Genomic DNA, 25,053 nt, shown 5'->3' on the forward strand with positions numbered 1-25,053 from the left:
CAGGGGGCGCTCGCAGGGCTCCCAGTAAGGCTCTCACTATGGAGCGCAGTGTGTGGGTTTTTTGGTATTGTGCAATGACAGAGTATGCGGAACTGTGTCAGTATCCGGGCTGGGAGCTGGGGAGCTGCTAACCGGGTCCATTACCAGCTGTAACAGACTATTGGCAGCTCCAGCTGGTGGGAGAGTCCCTTCCTGCATGCCAGGGGCACTGCTGGTAAGTGACTGTCAGTGTACCTACCCTCACCCTCACTGTGACTGCCAGGGGTACTGCTGGTAAGTGACTGTCAGTGTACCTACCCTCACTGTGACTGGCAGGGGTACAGCTGGTAAGTGACTGTAAGTGTACCTACCCTCACTGTGACTGGCAGGGGTACAGCTGGTAAGTGACTGTAAGTGTACCTACCCTCACTGTGACTGGCAGGGGTACAGCTGGTAAGTGACTGTCAGTGTACCTACCCTCACCCTCACTGTGACTGCCAGGGGTACAGCTGGTAAGTGACTGTCAGTGTACCAAAACTCACTGTGTCTGCCAGGGGTACAGCTGGTAAGTGACTGTCAGTATACCTACCCTCACTGTGACTGCCAGGGGTACAGCTGGTAAGTGACTGTCAGTGTACCTACCCTCACCCTCACTGTGACTGGCAGGGGTACAGCTGGTAAGTGACTGTCAGTGTACCAACCCTCACTGTGACTGGCAGGGGTACTGCTGGTAAGTGACTGTCAGTATACCTACCCTCACTGTGACTGGCAGGGTTACTGCTGGTAAGTGACTGTCAGTGTACCAAAACTCACTGTGACTGTCAGTGTACCAACTCTCACTGTGTATGCCAGGGGTACTGCTGGTAAGTGACTGTCAGTGTACCTACCCTCACCCTCACTGTGACTGGCAGGGGTACAGCTGGTAAGTGACTGTCAGTGTACCTACCCTCACTGTGACTGGCAGGGGTACTGCTGGTAAGTGACTGTCAGTATACCTACCCTCACTGTGACTGGCAGGGGTACAGCTGGTAAGTGACTGTCAGTGTACCAACCCTCACTGTGACTGGCAGGGGTACAGCTGGTAAGTGACTGTCAGTGTACCAACCCTCACTGTGACTGGCAGGGGTACTGCTGGTAAGTGACTGTCAGTGTACCTACCCTCACTGTGACTGGCAGGGGTACTGCTGGTAAGTGACTGTCAGTGTACCAACCCTCACTGTGTTTGCCAGGGGTACTGCTGGTAAGTGACTGTCAGTGTACCAACCTCCACTGTGTATGCCAGGGGTACTGCTGGTAAGTGACTGTCAGTATACCTACCCTCACTGTGACTGGCAGGGGTACTGCTGGTAAGTGACTGTCAGTGTACCAACCCTCACTGTGACTGGCAGGGGTACAGCTGGTAAGTGACTGTCAGTGTACCAACCCTCACTGTGACTGGCAGGGGTACTGCTGGTAAGTGACTGTCAGTGTACCTACCCTCACTGTGACTGGCAGGGGTACTGCTGGTAAGTGACTGTCAGTGTACCTAGCCTCACTGTGTATTGCACAGGTACTGCTGGTAAGTGACTGTCAGTGTACCTACCATCACTGTGACTGCCAGGGGTACAGCTGGTAAGTGACTGTCAGTGTACCAACTCTCACTGTGTATGCCAGGGGTACTGCTGGTAAGTGACTGTCAGTGTACCTACCCTCACCCTCACTGTGACTGGCAGGGGTACAGCTGGTAAGTGACTGTCAGTGTACCTACCCTCACCCTCACTGTGACTGCCAGGGGTACAGCTGGTAAGTGACTGTCAGTGTACCAACCCTCACTGTGTTGCCAGGGGTACAGCTGGTAAGTGACTGTAAGTGTACCTACCCTCACTGTGACTGGCAGGGGTACAGCTGGTAAGTGACTGTCAGTGTACCTACCCTCACCCTCACTGTGACTGCCAGGGGTACAGCTGGTAAGTGACTGTCAGTGTACCAAAACTCACTGTGTCTGCCAGGGGTACAGCTGGTAAGTGACTGTCAGTATACCTACCCTCACTGTGACTGCCAGGGGTACAGCTGGTAAGTGACTGTCAGTGTACCTACCCTCACCCTCACTGTGACTGGCAGGGGTACAGCTGGTAAGTGACTGTCAGTGTACCAACCCTCACTGTGACTGGCAGGGGTACTGCTGGTAAGTGACTGTCAGTATACCTACCCTCACTGTGACTGGCAGGGTTACTGCTGGTAAGTGACTGTCAGTGTACCAAAACTCACTGTGACTGTCAGTGTACCAACTCTCACTGTGTATGCCAGGGGTACTGCTGGTAAGTGACTGTCAGTGTACCTACCCTCACCCTCACTGTGACTGGCAGGGGTACAGCTGGTAAGTGACTGTCAGTGTACCTACCCTCACTGTGACTGGCAGGGGTACTGCTGGTAAGTGACTGTCAGTATACCTACCCTCACTGTGACTGGCAGGGGTACAGCTGGTAAGTGACTGTCAGTGTACCAACCCTCACTGTGACTGGCAGGGGTACAGCTGGTAAGTGACTGTCAGTGTACCAACCCTCACTGTGACTGGCAGGGGTACTGCTGGTAAGTGACTGTCAGTGTACCTACCCTCACTGTGACTGGCAGGGGTACTGCTGGTAAGTGACTGTCAGTGTACCAACCCTCACTGTGTTTGCCAGGGGTACTGCTGGTAAGTGACTGTCAGTGTACCTACCATCACTGTGACTGCCAGGGGTACAGCTGGTAAGTGACTGTCAGTGTACCAACTCTCACTGTGTATGCCAGGGGTACTGCTGGTAAGTGACTGTCAGTGTACCTACCCTCACCCTCACTGTGACTGGCAGGGGTACAGCTGGTAAGTGACTGTCAGTGTACCTACCCTCACCCTCACTGTGACTGCCAGGGGTACAGCTGGTAAGTGACTGTCAGTGTACCAACCCTCACTGTGTTGCCAGGGGTACTGCTGGTAAGTGACTGTCAGTGTACCAACCCTCACTGTGACAGGCAGGGGTACTGCTGGTAAGTGACTGTCAGTGTACCAACCCTCACTGTGTTTGCCAGGGGTACTGCTGGTAAGTGACTGTCAGTGTACCTAGCCTCACTGTGTCTTGCACAGGTACTGCTGGTAAGTGACTGTCAGTGTACCTACCATCACTGTGTCTGGCAGGGGTACAGCTGGTAAGTGACTGTCAGTGTAACTACCCTCACTGTGTCTAGCTGGGGTACAGCTGGTAAGTGACTGTCAGTGTACCTACTGTCGCTGTGTCTGGCAGGGGTACTGCTGGTAAGTGACTGTCAGTGTACCTACCCTCACTGTCACTTGCAGGGTACACAGTGTGGGTCTGGGATGGCTGAGTCCCCAGTTCACAATGGATCTTAAATAGCCTTCTGGTGACACTTCACTTATTTGCTGTTACATAGGGTTAGGTTTGCCATATATTATATATTATTCGCCATCTTTTCTCGGGATTATTATGATATTTTAGGTAGTGCATGAAAAGCCATATTTTTGTTTTGTTTCCCATCATGTTTTGACATGACAATTGCTGTTTATAAAGTAAAGTCCATATAGAACTGGTTTGTTTAAATCTGTATAGAAGAACTCCAGGAGGTTAAACAAGCTTCTAAGAGACGTGCTAACAATACTCTTCATGTGGGTGTGCCCCCAACCAAAAAGGAGCTGTTATAGTCAAAACGAGGTGTGTTAGTTAGTCCCTCTCAGGACTCCGCTTGGCATAGTGCTTATGAAGCACGTTTATATGAGCAGAATGCCCTGAGTTACTCTGAGGCACTCTGAGCACTTAGGTGTTAATTTGGCATTATCAATGCAACTGAGTTGACAGTGCTTGAGAAATTTTTTGAAATTATCATTAACATGAGACTTTCACGTTTAAGATCAAAATAGCTGAACTGGAAAAATTCTCTGTCAGCTGTGTTTCCAGTTTGGCTGCTCTGGCCTTAAATTTGAAATTCACTTTGAATTCCCACTTAAGTAAATAACTGTCTATATGTCTGACAAGTACATATCACATACTTTGGCCATGTAGTCTATATTTCATTAAGTCTAATAAGTATCAGAATCCCCATTTTCATTCCAGGCCAATATTGTCTATAGAAGAAAATTGATTTTGAGCTTTAATCGAGTATACGGACAAATCTGTTTAACTTTATACCATTTACTAGTAGTTTATCTATTTACCCGAGTCCTTCTGTTCTAACCCTGAATAGTGAATTATTATAAAGAGCTGTTTTTTTTTGTTTGTTTGTTTTTTGTCAAGTCAGGATTGAGAGATGAGCAAAGCTGTAACACCATCAACTTATGTTCGAAATCTTAGCCTGGGATTGATAAAACAGCTGGCAGATTTTCTGGACCCTCAAGATGGATGGAAAACAATAGCTACCGACATATGGAAGCCTTCTGGTGAACCTAGATACACGCAGTTTCATATAAGGTATTCCAATATATGTCTTATTGAAAGGGTTATTCCAACCACCATGACCATTACAGTGATTTGAAGTGGACATGGTAGAAGCCAGTATGTGCATTGTTTGAAACACTGCACATACTGAGATATTTTTACTTGTGTTCTGAGGTAGTTGCTCCCCTGCAAACGTGACATTGGAAGCCAAGAACTATGTTCATGGCTGCCTAATGTCAATTCTGCTCATAAATTATGTCTGTTGTCAATGTGCAATGCACGCTGACAACAGACGTTAAAATCTTCCCTTTGCAGGGAGTTCAGAGTGTCTGCAAAGGGAAGCTGCCTCTCCCCTGCCCCCTTGTGGATGCCCTCTACCATCTCCCTCCGTGCAACATTGGTTTAAAAAAAAAACGAAAAAAAAAAAAAACTCATCACTCCCCTCGTCGGCCTGGTTCTGTTTTTTTTTTTTTTATTTGTTTTTTTAGGTTTTACAACGAATTGAGAGCTAATTGCAAAACGATTCTTGTTGACCATTTAAATATCTCCATTGTGGACAGAAAGATATAAAAATGTTTTCCTGACATATGGTGGCAGTACAATAGGGATGTACTCTTCCCATAGGACAAGCATCTGAAATTAAAAAAATTAACATAAAAGTTCCTCCCCCAAGAGATATAAGACACCAACCTGCCATGGACCCTCCATTCTCTTTTTTGTTCTGTCAGGAACGGACAGCATCTGGAGTTTGTTGTGGTGAGGCACATGGGTTGCTGCCAGGGGGATCTGGCCTGATAGCCTCCCGGGTGGAGATCTGAGTGGCCTGCGTGCATCCTGCAGGTATGTTTAACTTGCTTTATGCCGAGTGCGGACATCGGCAGAGCAAGTAGGATGTCTCTAGCTGCTGCAAATCACTGCCTGAGCAAGACGCATGTGCACATCGGTGGAATGCACGCCTTGGAGGTAATGCGTTCCTCTGGAGCTCGACCGCGCTACTGCGCATGCACGGTCGGAATTCCTGGAAATGGTGCAAAATTTGAAGGTTTGCTGTCTATTTATGCTGTGCAGATCCTACTGACAGCATGGATGATTGCCAGGAAGGATCTCCCGTGTCACCAGCCCCCCCATACGGGTCAGAGGTTTTAGAGGTGAGATTTTCCAGTCTCTAATCTTTAAGATCTCTGTGTCTATCTTAATCTTCTTACTTTTACAAACAATATTATTATTGCTTTATGTTTTGCAAATACGTCTAGTCCACTCTCTCCAGATATTATGGATAAAGACAAGGTGCCCGTTATAAGCCAGTTATAAATCGAAACATCTGAGTTGTAGCGAATGCTCCACACCACTACCAGATGGTACTATAAGGAAAATCTGCTGGAAATGTCCAAACAACAGTCATGAAGTCATTCTCATCTTAATTTCAAGAAAATCTGGCCCAGACGTTTGAGTCATTCAAAGATTCTGCAAAGTCTAATGTTAAAGCACCCATTAAAGCTACAGCCAAACAGAGGCAAAAGCGGAAGAGATCTTCTTCTTCTAATTCATAATTGTCCTCGGGCGAATGTTCTATGTCTTCCTATTCGGACATTCCAGCGATTCTTCTGTGACTGAATTCGGTTTCCCTCATGGAGAATTGAGAAAGTTTATTAAGGAAGTTAATGTTGCCTTCTCAGAAGAGTCGTCAGATAAAGCTAGTAAAAAAGACCTCGCAGTTCCACAGCAGATTCTGGAGCTTATGTACAGAGAGTGGAAAAACACTGAAAGAAGGGCATTTATTTCCAGGCACTTCAAGAACATCATTAGGCAGCACAAGCGGGAAGACTTGCCAGTCGTTGATGTACAAGTTGCTCAGTTATCTAAAAAGACTACTATACCGATTGGAGAAGTTTCTGGACTTAAAGACCCTATGGACAAGAGGGCTAATGCGTCCAGCATACAAGCATATCCGGCAGCAGGATTGGCAGGAGCTTCAGTGGCTAAAGCGCAGTCTTATTGGATTCAGGGATTGGAAGATAGCCTGGCAGATAACCAAGACAAAGATCTTGCTTATCTGTTCCACAATTTGAAATTATCCAATGAATACCTGCTGGATATCATCACAGAGGTGATTAAACCTTCTGCTCAGGTCATGGGCCTGACATCTGTGGCCCACAGGGCACTTGGGCTTAAAGCATGGACGTCAACAAAGAAGAAATACATATATTGGTAAGGAGAAAACATTATGACACAAAGAATAAATACAAAATTTGTATTTTTTTTACAAGGAACCTTCAAGCTGAAGATCCTGGTCTTTTTGTTACTTAGTAACTGAGTGCTTTCCCAAACCACATGTAAGACTTTAAAATTTGCAGTGATGCCGGGTGCCCGACTGCTCACATCACAAGGTGCCTAACTCATGTCTCATTTAGGTACCTTGTGATGTGAGCAGTCAGGCACCCGCATCACTGCGAATTTTATGACTGAAGACTTTATACAATAAAGTCACATCAAGTGTGGCCCAACTGTATTCAGGGTCCCACTCTATATTATCAATCTCCTGTAAGAAGGACTTAGTGTTCCTCACATATGATGGAGCTCCTTGAGCATATTTTCTGAGGGGAGTCCTGATGTAAAAGGGAGAAACGGTTGAAATGTTCCCATGTATGGGATGGAAGTAGTGGGTGATAACTTTTTATTTTGGCCCTCTGGGTCTCCCTTGAAATTTGACTCCTTATCATTATACTGAGTATTGATTCCATTAATGTCAGATTTGTTTTTAACGACTAAGACCTAGTTTCCCTCTCTCTTTCTGGGGAAAACCTTCTAGGTTGATATGTGTGGCGAAACCGACCTCGCCACGTGTCCTTGGAGGGGGCTGCTTGCCCGCCTCTTGCCTTTGGACTATGGACCAGACTTTATGTGAATGTGTTAACCCAGATAGCTATACCATGGAGCCTATTCATATAATGAAAGACTATGGGAAAGACTTTAGCTCCATGGCAATTGTACTGTGTGAATAGGATCTGCGCGCTATTCGGTAGTTTTGTGCGCTCAGATCCCAGCTATCTGGGGATATGTGAAATGTCTGTGTGTTATGGATAAAAAGTAACTTTCTGTATTTTAAAGTGTTTTATGTCTTTCTGTAACCATGTGGTTAATGGAGTCTGCTTCTAGCCCTGGATAATTGGATTACTTCCCTCTTTGTCTCCAGGATAGAGGCCTATGTAAAACCTGTCTAAACCGGTTTGCCATGCGGCTAGTAAGGGACAAAAGATACTTTTAGTAACTTTTGAACCCCTGGTCGGATTCATGCCATTTTTTTAATATGTTGTTCCCCTGAATGGATTGATTGTGGATATGTATTTTTATGTGAATGTGATGTATGGTTTTAGAGTTATGAAAGTTGTGTAAAAAGTATATTTTAAACTGTATGAATGGGATTATGTGTCACACTAAGGGGAGGGGATGTGTGGGAGGTAACATCTATGTCATTGGTTATTTTATGCCTCCCCCTGGGTGTGGCCTGTATGTGTACTCTTGTAATAAAAGCCAGGCTGGAGGTGCCAGCCCACAGTTCCTGCTTAACCCTCAAAGTGAAGTGTCTCATTATTGGGGGAGGATTTATTGTATGCTGTTCCAGTTTGACTGCTAGGAGTGTAAACCTATTCGTATGGTTTCCTATTCAACTGTCTACAGCATTCATATGCTTGAGAGTATTCATATGCTTCTTCGGTTTGCTGATTGTGGTGTCTGCCAGAGTGCTTGGAGTCCTCAGGAAACGCTAGGAGCATCCATTAACGGAGGTACCAAGTCGGGGTGCCAGGCGATCCGTTACAATATGGATGTGATCTTTCCTTGTTAGGTGTTCGGGATATCTTCATCTTGTGAATGCATTCATTTACAGCACACACTTCTAATTTACAATTAATTACACTAAATTTTGTTTATGTTCTTTTTTTTTTTAGATTTAACAGCCGTATCCCATATGTTTTTCTTGTTTGTACATTGGTTAAAATAAGATCATCTCCTGGGACGTGATCTTTGGGAGGCTGTCCCTTTTGATTCAATAGATAAGTATGTTATATACTTTGTTAATCACTACATTCACATTGTGTTGTTAGTTTGCTTTGTTTGCATTAGACGCATTCTCTGCCTCTGACGCTGCTTTCGGGCATAAGGTGTTACAAGCGGTGGTTGCTTAATTCCCACCCATAGCTCTGTGATCTCGATGTATCCCTATTGTACTGCCACCATATGTCAGGAAAAAATGCAATTTTACTCCCTGTAAATTCCTTTATCCTTAATATGGTGGCAGTACATCACTCCCTCCCTTTATTAATAAATTTGATATTTTTGCAGTAGTAAGTCTCTGAGGTTTTATTGGGACGTACGGAGGGTCCATGGCAGGTTGGGGTCTTATACCTATTGGTGGAGGAACTTTTATGTACATTTTTTTTTAATTTCAGATGCTTGTACCATGGGAAGAGTACATCCCTATTTTACTGCCACCATATAAAGGAAAAAAGAATTCACAGCGAGTAAAATTGCAGTTTTCTCATCTGGATTTCTACTCATTTTAGTAGTTTTCGAGGTGTCCGTTAAAGGCTTGGTGTATACACACATATATCTTTGCTATTTAGCGTGTTTGTGTATATGTATAAATGTGTGATTGCCATGTATACATTTAGTTTAGGCTATTGCTAAGTGCAGATTTCTTTGCATCCAAAGTGCAATGGGTAGTTTGCAACCTGAGCCATTTATTTTCATTTAAAAACGTGCATGGCCTTTTTCCTTTTTTTTTTTTTTTTGCTAGGAGATTTGAAGGAATCGTACAAATGGGAAGAAGCCCTACTTGTGAATTGCTATGTGACTGGGGTACGACAAACTGTACCGTGGGAGAACTTACTGACTTGCTAGTAAAGCATCATTTTTTGGCTGCCGCTGCATTTCTTCTGCCAGGTATTCCTGAATTTGTTGTTAAATTTATATAGTCAGCTGCAATCACAGATCCTCTAGACAAGAGGTTGGAAATGTATGTATAATTTTTAAAAAACTAGCTTCGCTCCAATAGCATCAGCTTGATGTTGTTATAGGCTCTAGAATCAAGATGCATCCATAGAGTTCTAGGCTAGATAACCAATTATAAGTTACAAGCCGTGGGATATGCCAGCCGTGTATCAGACACTACTCTTTTTATGATGGCAATTAAAAGTAAATCTTTTATTTCTTTATTACTTTTTAAATGGAAAAATCATACAATCCACTGCTACTGGAAACTTAAATGCTTTAACACCTATGCATTAGCAATGTCCATTTAATCCATATTTGGATGGCATTGATTGTCTTAGCTCTTCAGCTTATGAGCAGGTTTTAGGCTGCAGGTGCGTTAGTAAACCTCAGTTTTGGTTAAACCATTCAAAAATATTTTGACCCAGAATTAGGTGCCGACAGCCACAGCTTAATAGAAGTGTACCCACATGTGTTGGTTGTGGTGCTTAGATTAGACTGTCCTTCACTTAGCTTTATATTTTTATTTTCTTTATAGATTATTCTAATCCACAAGATTTACTTAAATCAGTCATTTCTACATCCACGTCCTGTTTGTCGTGCTTTCTCGTCTATTTAAATTAGTTTTCTCATAATGTTTCGTTCAACATTGATCTTTTTCTCCCTCACAGATCTAATCACTAGCCCTTCCTATTCTAATTCCACACTGCCAATAGGGGGTAACAGTACAGAACCATATTCAAAACCTCAGATTAAGAAGGAACATGTATCACCTGTCTGCGAAAGCACACATCCAAAACAAAATGATGATAACGGTATTGATCTATTTAAAAATTAGATTTTTACAATGAAGCTGTGTTTATTTCATAGAATGTGACGGCCCATTCGGCCCATCTAGTCTGCCCAATTTTTTAAAATACTTTCATTAGTCCCTGGCCTTATATTATAGATAGAAACATAGAAAGTGACGGCAGATAAGAACCATTCGGCCCATCTAGTTTCATAATCTATATGATGCGAAGGGTTCTATTCTGTAATTAAAAATAATTTCTGTTCCGAGAAGATGGTTTAGTAGTCTGAGATCTCTTTACCTTGCGGATTCAGTGACAGCATAAGGGACACTGGGATCTGAGATCTGGATTTGCTTTCAATTTTATTATCTCCATCTGTCTTTCTATATTAATAATTATATATATATATATATATATATATATATATATATATATATGTATAGGTATATAATTATTTTTTATTATTATTTATTTTTTTACTTTTGTGACAGCTAACTTGTATTCCATCATTGGTTGTAAAATGTTGTTTTTGTTTGAACTCCAGCAAAGAGACTGATGGTGAGTAGTTTAAAGTATAATAGACCTCTTTATTAATTGTTACAAAAAAAGAATCTGCAAAGATAGGCAGACCAAAAATATATAAACATATCGACACTATGGTGGGATAAAAGAAGCTCATATCGAAAAAAGCTTGACGCTTTCTCAACAGCTGTTGGTAATTGTTGAGAAAGCGTCCAGGAGAGACACAAAGCACGTCCAACTCCTTTCAGTATGCATTGTTTTCTTTTTTTCGTCCCCTTGTGCTGTCATACCATCCATTATATTTACCTTGAGGGGTGTTGAGATAAGCACCCAGAAGAGAGCTTATTTATTCTTTTCTCCTTGATACAGATGTAAATTTTTTTTGTAACAATCTGTATTTTATATTGTGGAAGCGACCTACTGGTTTTGTACTGTTGCATTTACTTTTTATTCCACCATTCCTCTCCATAATCTCCGCAGACTAGAGAGTAACTAGAAAGCTTTGATTTTTAAAGTGAAGCGTGTTATATGTTCCATGATCTGGAACATTCATGCAAGCAAGATCTAAAATTAATTTTGAGCATTTTACAATCATCAGATGATTTTTTTTTTTATAAATAAGTGTCATACTTTGCCGTACATTAAGTTTCTCCATATGCAGGCTCTTTTCTAAAATTATCTATATATTTTTAAGTCACAGGTTATGGCAATGTTTCGTTAACTGAGCTGCAGAGAATCACCAACAATTTTGACGATCGACCTGTTGCTGAAGGAGGAAACAAATTAGGAGAAGGAGGTTTTGGAGTTGTCTTCCAGGGGAATCTAAATGGCAAAATGGTTGCTGTAAAAAAACTAACCGCTGTAAGTGTCCAATAATTGTTATAGAACTAAACAATGTTCGAAGCACACAGTCTGTCCGTGGTGTATTTGAGTAAGTGGTGGCGTTACAGCTGCAGTGATTTACTGTTTTATTCTGTTTTCAAATTGCTGCTCTCTTTAGGAAGTAGTGACAGGGGACCTCCTTAGACCATAACCTATTCGAAGAGTATCGGATATTTTTATGTTATCACCTGCCCCTTTAAAAATATTTAACCTTTCCTTTTTAATAAGTTATTTTTATGTTCTAAATGGCATCATTAAAGAACTGTAACTTGTGTTGTGTCTTTGGAATCAATAAATGTTTTAATACATTTTTTTATTATTATTTTTTACTAAAGCTGCTTGAAGCCAGTATCCAGGAACTAGAAGGTCAATTTGATCAAGAAATAAAAACAATGGCAAAGTAAGTATTAAAGCTCAGTATTGTAAGTAAAATGCTAAATATCTCTGTAGTAATTATATTTCAAGTGTTGATGTTCTACAGTAACATGTCTCAGAAAAATCAATGCAAAGGGAAAATGTTATATGCTAATTTGATATAGTCTGACCAAGGTATTTCTAAATGGGGGCACTCTGTGATAATCTGCAGTAGATTTTCTTATAATGAAAGCTACAGTCCCCCTTAACTCTGCTTATATTTCCAAGTTTTTAGACCATGTCTCTTAGCATTTGATAGCTCGGTACATTCCTTCCTTTGTTTTTTTTATGTCCTTTCAAGCTTTATCGATTAATATAGCACAATACGCCACATAACAACAAGGCCCATGTAGGCAGAAAAGAATGGTATGGGAGCATGTTACAGTAGTATGACCGCAATAAAGAATAAACTTCATCTTACATCAATACAAGTTAAAAGCAATAGCGAGCGAACGTTTCCTCCTCAGTTAAATATTTCCCTCTCCTCTTGTTTATTTAAAATAACCCCCATATCTTCCTTAATTATATATTTTCAAAAGTCAGATTTCTACCACTGCAGAACCACCTTACGTTTCTGTTCACTGGCAAGATTGTATTATTTTCCATGATCGCCTGCAGGTTATGACATGAATTCTTATTTGGTTTTATTAGATGCCAGCATGAAAACATTCTACAGCTACTGGGATATTCCAACGATGGCGGTCATTACTGTCTGGTTTATACATATATGCCAAACGGTTCGTTACTGGATCGTTTAGCTTGCTTGGTAAGTGTGAGTGAATTCTTACAGTTTTTTTGCATGTTGATTCACATTTGACTAATCTATGAATTTTTTTGTTTGTTTGTTTTTTTAAAGGGGAAGCGACTCTGTTATTTGTATTTGTGGAAATAAATTATTTCTAAAGGGTGTCATGCTGCAGATTATTTACTAAAGTACGAATTGCTGGGAGTTCAAAGTGAATTTTTCATATTGTGGGCTAAATAGCTGAATTCTATATTCAGTTGGGCTACTTTAGCCTTAAATTTTAAACTCCCTTTAAATTCACTAGAATTCCCAACAATTCCCACTTTACAGGATTATTCACTAAAGTGGGAATTCAAAGTTAATTCAAATCGGATTTTAAATTTAAGGCCAGAGTAGCTGACCTGAAAGCTTAGTTGATCTGATCTTAAATATGAAATTCACTTTTACTGAATAATCCTGCAAAGTGCAAAATTGTGATTTTTTTGATAAATCCAGCAACTGGCTGGATTGTATGAGGAAAAGCATGTGTCTACTGGTTCCCAAACTGTGAAGTCAGTAGAGAATAGTGGACAAAACTATCTGTAGGAAGAGTCGATCAGAATTGCTCATAAGATTCAAATATTTGGCAGTTTTTGTTATTTCAGTTTTTTCCACATTCTTTGTAATTTTTATTTCATATTTATTTGACATAAAAGGTTTGGTAGTAGTTAATTATGACTCACTTTACGGATCCTTTAACAAAAGTTCTACACGTTTAGTAAAGAAAATAAACATTTTTAGTTTTTGTAGCTTTAAAAAAAAAAAAAAAAAAGAATTATGTTAAAGAATCACTATAGTGTCAGGAAAACAAAGCTGTTTTCCTGACACTATAGTGCCCAAAGGGTGCCCACACCCTCAGGGTCCCCCTCCCGTGGCGCTGAAGGGGTTAAAACCCCTTCAGCAGCTTGCCTTAATCCAGCGCCAGGCTCTCTCGGCGCTCCCCGTCCGACGTCCGCTCCCGAGTGGAGCGGAATGCGCATGTGCGGCAAGTGCCGCGCACTCATTCAAAGAGTCCATAGGAAAGCATTTCGTAATCCTTTCCTATGGACGCTCTGCGCGATGGATGCAAAATTCGCATCCAGCATCGCAGATGCACCTCTAGCGACTGTCCGGAAGACAGCCACTAGAGGCTGGATTAACCCTGCAATGTAAACATAGCAGTTTCCCTGACACTGCTATGTTTACATCTGAAGGGTTAAACCTGAGGGACCTGGCACCCAGACCACTTTATTGAGCTGAAGTGGTCTGAGTGACTAAAGTGTCCCTTTAAGCAGTGGATTTGCTTCGAAAATGATAGCTAGTATCACTTCAGTGGGCTGTATAATGCAGCATTTTAACTGAAGCTACAGAAAAAAAGTTAAAAGGAAGGCGCTGAAAAAAATTATTTAAAAAACTACTAAAAGCTGCGCCTTATAAGTTTAATAGCTCAAAAAACACCATAACATAAAATCAACCAAAAAAAGGTGCGCTATATCTTTAAACCTGAAATAGTGACTTAATTCACTCTAATAAATAGTGCTATAATAATTATTATAAAGTGCCACTTGTGCTGTGCAATTGTGACAATCGTTATACAACAAAATGTATACAAAAGTGGAATTTTTGTGTAAAGTGGATCACACTTTACTTGCATACATAGGGAATGCAGTAGTAACACAATCAATATGAGTATGCACATGGAAAAACAAAAACTAAAACACATATAGAGTAGTACTGTAGTATACAATAATTTATAAGTGCAGGTGTAATGCAACTCACAAGCCAGAAGCACTTTTCTCCACCTTCAATATAATGCAAGCAAACCGGTGGACCCAATATCGATTGGACAGAGCAGACAGAATAATCGTCAATCTTAAAAATCCTTTATTCTTTACCAAATCCGAAGCATAATAGAAACACTGCAGTTAAAAATCACCTCCACAACCAGGAGATTCTGGATAAAGGCCGCAGTGGAGGGTTGCTGTCGGGGGATGAATATGAATTCATCCTCAATCGAAGGGCAACCTTCTACTGCCTGCCTAAAGTACACAAAAGCATGACTTCACCTCCGGGTCGCCCTATTGTTTCAGGCATAGGGAATCTGACACAAAATGGGAGTCTGTATATGGACAAAATCTTAAGACCTTTTGTTGAAAAACTTCCATCCTACCTTCAAGACACGAAACAGACCCTTGCCCTCCTAGCTAACCTTGAAGTACCTCCCTCAGCTAAACTTTGTAGCCTTGACATTGAGGCTTTGTATTCATCGATCCCTCATTCGAATGGCATTAGACACACACACCACTTCTTAGAACAAAGAGGTGAGTCTGCCATGGCACACACTGCATTTTGTTTGGAACTCCTCGAATATATACTCACTAACAATTATTTTACCTTCAAAAACAAATATTACCATCAAACTAGGGGGACTACGATGGGGACTGCTTGTGCCCCATTGTATGCTAACCTCCATTTAGGATGGTGGGAGGAAAGCCTGTCTCAACATACAGGTATTTCACAATATCTCCCCTTTATTTACCTTTGGCGTCGCTACATTGACGACGTGCTCATTGTGTGGTTGGGTAGTCTTGAGGATTTCAACAAATTTGTTCGGATTCTTAATATTAACGAAGAAAACTTAAGATTCACCAATGAATTTGGGGGTTCAAGTCTTAATTTTTTAGATTTAACAATCTCCATTACAGCCGACAATAAAATACATACCACTCTCTATCGTAAACCATCCGAATCTAATAATCTTTTGAGATGGGACAGCTTCCATCCGTTTCCTCTCAAACAAGGAATTCCAACAGGTCAATATCTCAGGATTAGATGCAACTGTAGCACTATTGCTGAATTTAAGATCAAGGCTAGAGAATTAAGGAGTCATTTTAAGGCCAAAGGGTATCCCAATAGATGCCTGAAACGGGCATACAAGAGAGCCCTTGACTCAGACCGTAATAGCTTGATTATTGGGAATACCCAGAAACCACCAGAGGACCCTAAGGGGACTATACGTCTAATTGCTACCTATGACGCAGGCTGGGAGAGTGTAAAAAAACTCCCTCAGACGCTTTTGGCCACTGCTGACTAGTGATTCACATCTACAAGAAGTACTAGCCCCTAATGTTACCATCACGGCCCGCAGGGGTAAAAACTTACGAGATCTATTGGCTCCTAGTCATTTAAAAACTGGACCTCTCCCTACAACATGGCTCCAGACCCCTATAGTCGGGACCTATGGTTGCGGGAGATGTATCTCGTGTAAATGTATTAAAAGGGACCATAACCTCCTTCTTTAACTGCAACACGGCAGGTATTGTTTACCTATTGACTTGTGGATGCAACAAAAAATATGTGGGTAAAACATTCCGCCCCTTTAAGAAACGGATACAGGAGCATATCAGATTCTGTAAAAATTTGACTGAAAACCCTATATCAAGACACCTCCGAGAATACCATGACAGCGACCCTAAGGGGTTACGCTTTTGTGGTCTGGAACTAGTTAAGAAGAATCCAAGACGAGGGGATTATGATAAATTCCTTATACAAAGGGAATGCTTCTGGATTTACCAACTCAAAACATTGAGCCCTAAGGGTCTCAATGAAGGATTCTCATTTCCCCCCTTACTTTAAACATTTGACCACTATGTATGGATACTGGGATCTCATGGTAACCACTAGGTCAGTGATGGCGAACCTATGGCACGCGTGCCACAGGTGGCACGCCGGGCCCTTTCTGTGGGCACGCGGCCATAGGTTCACCAATAATGCAGAGTAGGCGCCTGCCTGCCCGAAACGGCAGGCGCCTACTCTGCTTCCGGGTCGGGAGGCAGGGGAGGGATCTTTGCAGCAACTCCCCTGTCCTCCCGCGAGCAAGCTGTGTGGAGCGTTGCCACGCGTTACCATGGCAACGCTCCACACAGCATCGCGCGGGAGGACAGGGGAGCTGCTGCAAAGATCCCTCTCCCTGCCTCCTGACCCGGAAGACTGCTTGCCACCACCGGACCACCAGGGATGGCTGTGTCCCCCCCTTCCTTTATTAGAGGTAAGAAGGAGGAAGGGGGGGGGACTAATTTAATATACTTTTTTTAATTTTATTACTTAAATACCCCCCCATACAGCACCCCTACCCCCCCACAGAGTACCCCTACCCCCCACACACACAGTACCCCTACCCCCCCATACAGCACCCCTACCCCCCAGAGTACCCCTACCCCCCCACACAGTACCCCTACCCCCCCACACAGTACCCCTACCCCCCATACAGTACCCCTACCCCCCCACACACAGTACCCCTACCCCCCCACACACAGTACCCCTACCCCCCCACACACAGTACCCCTACCCCCACACAGCACCCCTACCCCCCACAAAGTACCCCTACCCCCCCCCACACAGTACCCCTACCCCCCCACACAGTACCCCTACCCCCCACAGCACCCCTGCCCCCCACAGCACCCCTGCCCCCCACAGCACCCCTGCCCCCCACAGCACCCCTGCCCCCCACAGCACCCCTGCCCCCCACAGCACCCCTGCCCCCCACAGCACCCCTGCCCCCCACAGCGCACCCCTGCCCCACACAGCACCCCTGCCCCCCACACAGCACCCCTCAGCAGCACCCCTATCCCCCAGCATCCCTCCCCACACCCATCATCCCACCCCTCCCCCACACACAGCTTCCCTCCCCTCCCCTACACCCAGCATCGCTCCCCACCCCTACCTCCCATACACAGCACCCCTACCCCCCACACACAGCAGCCCTACCCCGCACATAGCACCCCCACAACACACACAGCACCCCTACTCCCCACAGCACAGCACCCCTACCCCTGCACAGCAGCTGTGCCCCCACACAGCACAGCACCCCTGTCTCACTCACACACACACCACCCCTCTCACACACACACACACACACCACCCCTCACACACACACACACACACACACCACCCCTCACACACACCACCCCTCATACACACCCCTCACACACACACACACACATCACCCCTCATACATACACACACACACAGCACCCCTCACACACACAGCACCCCTCACACACACACACACACAGCACCCCACACACACACACACACAGCACCCCCCCCACACACACACACACACACACACACACAGCACCCCTCACACACACAGCACCCCTCACACACACACACAGCACCCCTCACACACACAAACACACACACAGCACCCCTCACACACACACACACACACACACAGCACCCCTCACACACACACACACACACACACACAGCACCCCTCACACACACACACACACACAGCACCCCTCACACACACACACACACACAGCACCCCACACACACAGCACCCCCCCCACACACACACACACACACACACACACACAGCACCACACACACACACACACAGCACCCCTCACACACACACAGCACCCCCCCACACACACACACACACAGCACCCCCCCCCACACACACACACAGCACCCCTCACACACACACACAGCACCCCTCACACACACACACACACAGCACCCCTCACACACACACACACACACAGCACCACACACACACACACAGCACCCCTCACACACACACACAGCACCCCTCACACACACACACACACACAGCACCCCTCACACACACACAGCACCCCCCCCCACACACACACACACACACACAGCACCCCACCACACACACACACACACACAGCACCCCACCACACACACACACACACACAGCACCCCTCACACACACACACAGCACACACAGAAACCCTCAGACACACACAGCACCCCGCACACACACAGCACCCCTCAATGCCCCTTAAACTACACCCCTCAATGCAGTATGTGTGTGTATTCAGCAGTCTGTGTGTCTGTGTGTGTGCGTGTATTCAGCAGTCTGTGTGTCTGTGTGTGTGTGCGTGTATTCAGCAGTCTGTGTGTGTGTGCGTGTATTCAGCAGTCTGTGTGTGTGTGCGTGTATTCAGCAGTCTGTGTGTGTGTGTGTGTATTCAGCAGTCTGTGTGTGTGTGCGTGTATTCAGCAGTCTGTGTGTGTGTGTGTGTATTCAGCAGTCTGTGTGTGTGTGTGTATTCAGCAGTCTGTGTGTGTGTGTGTATTCCGCAGTCTGTGTGTGTGTGTGTATTCAGCAGTCTGTGTGTGTATTCAGCAGTGTGTGTGTGTGTGTGTATTCAGCAGTGTGTGTGTGTGTGTGTGTGTGTATTCAGCAGTCTGTGTGTGTATTCAGCAGTCTGTGTGTGTGTGTGTGTATTCAGCAGTCTGTGTGTGTATTCAGCAGTCTGTGTGTGTATTCAGCAGTCTGTGTGTGTGTGTGTATTCAGCAGTCTGTGTGTGTGTGTGTGTGTGTGTATTCAGTTGTGTGTGTGTGTGTGTATTCAGCAGTCTGTGTGTGTGTGTGTATTCAGCAGTCTGTGTGTGTGTGTATTCAGCAGTCTGTGTGTGTGTGTATTCAGCAGTCTGTGTGTGTGTATTCAGCGGACTGTATGTATTCAGCAGTCTGTGTATGTATTCAGCAGTCTGTGTATGTATTCAGCAGTCTGTGTATGTATTCAGCAGTCTGTGTATGTATTCAGCAGTCTGTGTATGTATTCAGCAGTCTGTGTGTGTGTACTCAGCAGACTGTCTGTGTATTCAGCAGACTGTCTGTATGTGTATTCAGCAGTCTCTGTATTCAGCAGTCTTGTGCGTGTATATTCAGCAGACTGTGTGTATGTATTGCATTTGTTGGAGATACTAATAAATATAAGCTTAATTTGATCTATTTATATCATTATTTAAAATTTGTATTATTGAACTCTCTGCTGTTGTGTTCTTTTAAAACAAAAGTTGTTAATTAGTTCGGACAACAGTACGAGTTGTTTTTTCTAAACTTAAACCTCAGTATTGAGGTTTAATTGCCGTGTTGGCACTTTAAGGAAAAAAAGTTGGCATGTACTGCGGTTTGGGCACTCGGGCTCAAAAAGGTTCGCCATCACTGCACTAGGTGTACCTATATTTTCAAAGAGTATTAGTTTTTACTTTGATTTTCATTTTGGTAATCTCTAACTTATATAAATTTCTTAATATCTATCACTCAGTAAGTTCTGAACTTCCTTTACAGCCTATATATGGTAATGATGGATTTCTACACCAAAATAGAAATTTGTCTTCACTTTATTATTGTCATTCTTAACCAATAGGCTGAAAAAGATATAATCGTGATAAATTTTATGAATGAACTACTTCTTTAGCCATATACTGTTTTGGCTTTAGTTAGAGACCGAATCAGTAATATGGGACATGCTGACATAGTGATCCCACTCTTTGGCATCTTATGAAGCTATACACGTTTCTCCCCGACTGGTTATTTTCTCTTATCGAGTAATGCTTGGCCCTCCCCTTTTGTGACGTGGCTGTATACGATTGGCCGCATGACGTGCTGTGATGGGCGGGCCGTTACCCTTTAAAAGACACGGCGGGTTCAGAGTAAGTTCACTGCTCTTGATAAAGGCGCCACATAGCGCTGAAACGCGCGTCGAGTAAGATGCAAGGCTTAGGCTTTTTTAAACCACTAGGGGTCTTTCTTTTATGGGAGTCTTGTGATACAATTTCTCGGAGATGACTAGTATTTAGCACGAGATTTAGGGACCGTTTTGCCTTGGTACTATACTGATCAGAAGTAGGCAGGAGATATCCCTATATACAATTTTTCAGAGATGACTATTATTTAGCACGAGATTTAGGGACTGTTTTGCCTTGGTACTATACTGATTAGAAGTAGGCATCTCTATCTTCTGTATTCCGCTCGGAATTTATCTCAATAGCGATTAGTGACTGTTTTGTTTTTCTCTTTGCAACTAAGTATATCTATCTCTACTTATTTAGCACTCAGATACTGTTATTTATTTAGAGGGGTAGAGAGTTACTTTTCTACTTTCCTCTTTATCTAATTACCGGAGCTGCTGATTACTACTCAGTATAAGTGGAGATACCTGGTAGCTTAGACCTACAGTGGAGGTTTTTACTTATATTTCTTATGTCTATTTACCCCATTGACAGTCACTTATAGAGCAATCTATAATAGTAAGGCAATTTAAACCATTTTTTGCCTTACTTTTTATTTTGGGTAGTATGTGACTACTTGCAGTCCTAGATCACAAAGAGGAGACTTTGATATATATATATATATATATATATATATATATTTTTTTTTTATTTTTTTTTTCTCTTTACAATTATAATATATGCAGGTTTTGCTCCTAAACAAGTACCTTTGACTTTGATTCCCTTTATGCCATTATTGATGCTCCCAGGCAGATACATGGTCCATCTCTCCCAAGTAATTACTATACTTGAGATTTACGCAGAAAACAGACCTCACTCTAGATTTAGACCCTGTGTGTGTAGCACTTTTTTTTGCACTTATTTGGGTTATAGTTTATTGATGTTTTTAACATTTTTCTAATAAAGATTTATTATTTTATCTACATTTCTACAAACCATGGGACTTGAGTTATTTATCCCTATGTATGGGCGCACCCTCTGTTAGTGTTTGTTGAAAGCTGGACTCTCCCTTCCTAGAACCCTAACATTTGGGATTTTTTTCTCTATTGTTTATCGCTCTGGGTTTAACGCCCATATTTGTCACCCATCTAGTCCTCCTTTTGACTTCAGGGTTAGTTTTTACTCTGTAGTCATTTCTCTTATATTTAAGAACTGGATACATCAGATAAAATGAAGACAGGATGAGCAAAGTTTATTAATTTTTATTATATTTGACTCTCAATTTCAGAATGACACCCCCCCATTGTCATGGCACATGAGATGTAATATTGCACTTGGAACCGCGACTGGTTTAAAATACTTACATGATAACGGCCAAGTCCACAGGGATATTAAAAGGTAAGTAAACCTGTACTATTGCTTCCTAGAAGTAGGGAGAACATTCGATAATTCCTAAAGGATACTTTAACCCCTTAAGGACACACGACATGTGTGACATGTCATGATTCCCTTTTATTCCAGAAGTTTGGTCCTTAAGGGGTTAAGCAGTTGATCTCTTCCAAAATCCATACCTTGGACTTATGGAAAGATCTTGTAATGCAAAAAACTGGGGGGGCGGGGAGTCTAAATGAATAAGATATAGCTTCGGAGAAATTGAAGCTCAGAAACTTTGTGCTTATTTTTTTCTCCATTGCTAGTAACTTTGTAATAAAATCTGCGAAATTTATTTTGTGTCATATAAAATTATATCATATATCAAACATGCATTTTAACATTACATAGATTTACAGCTATTTTTTTCTATATATCATATATCATTTTTTTTATTTTTTTTAAAAAAATGTACCAGTACTTGTGTCAGAAATTATCCCCTGATGAGAAAATAGTTTGTTTGTGGGAGAGTGGTGGTCCTGGACAAAAGTAGATTATAAAAGTGGAAGCACGTGATTATGCTATGGTTTTATTTAATATATATATATTTGCTTATGTTATCCCAGTGCAAATATTCTGTTAGATGATGCTTTTGTATCCAAAATATCTGACTTTGGACTTGCACGGGCCACTGGCCAATATGCAAAGACTATGATGACAGAAAGAATTGTTGGTACTACGGCTTACATGGCCCCTGAAGCACTACGTGGAGAGGTCACAATAAAGTCTGACATTTTCAGCTTTGGCGTGGTGAGTAAAAGGAATACGTTGTATTTATGACATTTATGGTTCTATATGTGAGAGTACACTGCTTGAAATTGTCTGTGAACATGTGACATATAGCTTTCTGAGATGCAGAACAGTGTTAGCTGTAGAACAAAGGTCCAAAATAGGACTGCATAAGTGTACTGTTAACTCTTTGACACTTAATCAGTGTTTAATTTAAGAAACAGTGGCTTCTTTAAACTCTGTTTTTATCATTTTATAGGTATTGCTAGAAATAATCTCTGGACTCCCACCAGTGGATGAAGAACGAAACCCACCATTACTGGTAAAATATATATACATTCATACAAAATACAGTACGCTCACTCTTGGTGCAAGGTTTAAATAGGTCCATGCAATAAGGGCAAAGATGGGTACCAAACCAAGAGATTAGTCATACTCTTATATAGAATATAGAACAGGATGCACTCCCCTTCAGATACAGAACACTCAACCTCAAACTGTATTTAAAGCTAAAATGGGATCCAACGGACAGTTGAGCTTCGGACGCTCTGTGGAAGCTGTCAGACTCCCAGGGTGGTTTGGGGCATAATCAGTCCCCAGATTAGGCAGATTGGGGTGTTGGGAGTCAGTTTGCTCAAGAAACTCCTGTGTCAGGCTAGGAGCTCTTGCACTGTGCGTCCGGCAGCCATGGTGGTCAGGCCTCGCCCCCTCCTCTGCCTCATTCTTATGTCTGTGTGTGCACTGCAGTCAGAAGAAATGCATTTTGAGAAAGATACTTAATGGGTTAATTATTTAACTGCACTCAGAATTTTGAAAATGTTTAAACTACATCAATAGCTACCCATTGAATATCTACCCAGTTTTCCTAATCTATGTGGACCGTTTGTACCCACTCCTAAGTCCCTTGTATTTTCGCTCATATATTTCATCCCTTCATTGCTGCAAGGTGGGACCTCTCACATGCTACTACTTCAATTAGCAATCAAATCAGAGCCAGTTATTTCCCAACTATAACTCAGCTAGACACATATTACCTATTAAATGGTATGTATATTAATCTCAAGTGTTGTACTTTGTGTTTTCTAGCTTGACATTAAAGAAGAAATTGAAGAAGAGGAAAAGACGTTGGAGGAATATATTGACACAAAGTTAGAAGATGTGGAATCCACTTCGTTAGAAAAAATGTACAAAACAGCAAGTCATTGCCTACACCAAATGAAAAACAAAAGGCCAGATATTAGCACGGTAAAGTTTTTTTCATACATAATCATATAAATGTATTTATTTAGAATCTTGTGCTTTGTGAAGTGTTGAGTATATAGATACGTTAAAGAATGTTGGAAATCTCTACTCAGAGGGTTATTGTTATTAGAATGGAAATAGGAGATGACTTACATTCTGCAAGTTTATTATAACCTGGTCATCAGTCCATCTATCCAGTAATGTATTGAGAGACTGAGCTGTGAGAGAAAAAAAAAAAAAACCTAATGGCTACATATTGGCCCAGCTATATATCTTATAGTCCGTATCAGTGGCCTCGACATTATCAGACCAGCAATCTGTTTAAAAATCCCGTAGTACATCTTCAGAGACTATAGACTAGTTATGTCCCCATTAGTCTATATTTGTTTCCTCAACCTGCCTTCAGTAGCCAGACATCTGAAAGTATTCAAACCATGTGTCAATTCGTCCGTGTCAGCATCCTCAAAACACTGGACTTCTGGAGAACATTGGAGTTTAGGCTAATCATGTGACCAATAATCTGTATCCACATCCTAAAGCTGGCTGCTATAGTTCAGTATTGGAGACGACAAACCATGTGATCAGTAATCTATATCAATGTCACTGTCTCAAATGAAGCTTGGCCAGGAATGATGGCTGTAATGTATTAAAACCTAATTAATGGTACTACTCATTTAAATCTTTCAATTTCTTTTCGCAGGTGCTGCACAACTTGAAATGTATAGTGAACACTCTTTCGTGTACTTAAATTCTTTAAAGATCTCAGTTATGATTTGTATAGATATATTTTTCTAATATGACTGTTTGGAATTGTTTTGTTTTTTTTTTCTTCTAAAACCTAGCACATTTTGTTATATCATCTATACAATTTCTCATCTGTGGCTTGTATGAAAAGAAAGAAAACGGGAAATCTGTCCCAATATATGAGGTATCGAAAAATATTGAATAAGAAATCATTTATTAAATATTTTTCAATTCCTCATATATTGGGACAGATTTCCTGTTTATTTCTGTTATCCCCTTATCTGATCCCAATCAATTATATTGTACAATTGTGGGGCTACCTTCTCTTAAACTATTGTATGAAAAGAATAGTCTATTTTCTTTTTTACTCCATTGAAACAAAATAAAGCATTTGATACATACAGTATTGTAAAGAATAAAGTGGATAAAAGAATGGCATTGTCTATAGTTGATATTTTTATCTAAGAGCAAGATCACTGTTTAACTGTACTGAAAATTTAGCAATCTCGTAATACCTGTTAAGCTATTATATGTATAAAATTACATGAACTTATATATATATATATCTTTTTTTTTTTTTTTTTAAAGTCGTGTAATTTGAGGTCTTTATACTACAATTCCTGCTATGTAAATAATGTTTTTTTTATAGTTTATATTTAAA

The 25,053-nt window shown here is 42.1% G+C and overlaps 1 protein-coding gene across 9 annotated transcripts; it reads left to right on the forward strand.

The window, feature by feature from the left end:
* The first annotated feature begins 9 nt into the window (after nt 1-9).
* IRAK4 (interleukin 1 receptor associated kinase 4) lies at nt 10-24,825 on the forward strand. 9 transcript variants are annotated; one of them, XM_063446938.1, is made up of 12 exons: nt 10-24; nt 4,242-4,415; nt 9,178-9,323; nt 10,043-10,186; nt 11,379-11,545; nt 11,902-11,966; nt 12,632-12,746; nt 21,535-21,644; nt 22,244-22,427; nt 22,666-22,728; nt 23,493-23,651; nt 24,349-24,825. In XM_063446938.1, the coding sequence occupies exons 2-12, from the start codon at nt 4,255-4,257 to the stop codon at nt 24,394-24,396; spliced, it is 1,362 nt and encodes a 453-aa protein (XP_063303008.1). In that variant the 5' UTR covers nt 10-24; nt 4,242-4,254; the 3' UTR covers nt 24,397-24,825. The 9 variants fall into 9 exon arrangements, with proteins under 9 accessions (XP_063303008.1, XP_063303004.1, XP_063303006.1 ...); XM_063446934.1 differs by lacking the exon at nt 10-24 and adding an exon at nt 37-96 and having other exon boundaries at nt 4,246-4,415; XM_063446936.1 differs by lacking the exon at nt 10-24 and adding an exon at nt 103-214 and having other exon boundaries at nt 4,246-4,415.
* The last annotated feature ends 228 nt before the right edge of the window (nt 24,826-25,053 follow it).

The sequence above is a fragment of the Pelobates fuscus genome, chromosome 3 (assembly GCF_036172605.1).
Source record: "Pelobates fuscus isolate aPelFus1 chromosome 3, aPelFus1.pri, whole genome shotgun sequence".
In the NCBI taxonomy this organism is placed as follows: Eukaryota; Metazoa; Chordata; class Amphibia; order Anura; family Pelobatidae; genus Pelobates; species Pelobates fuscus.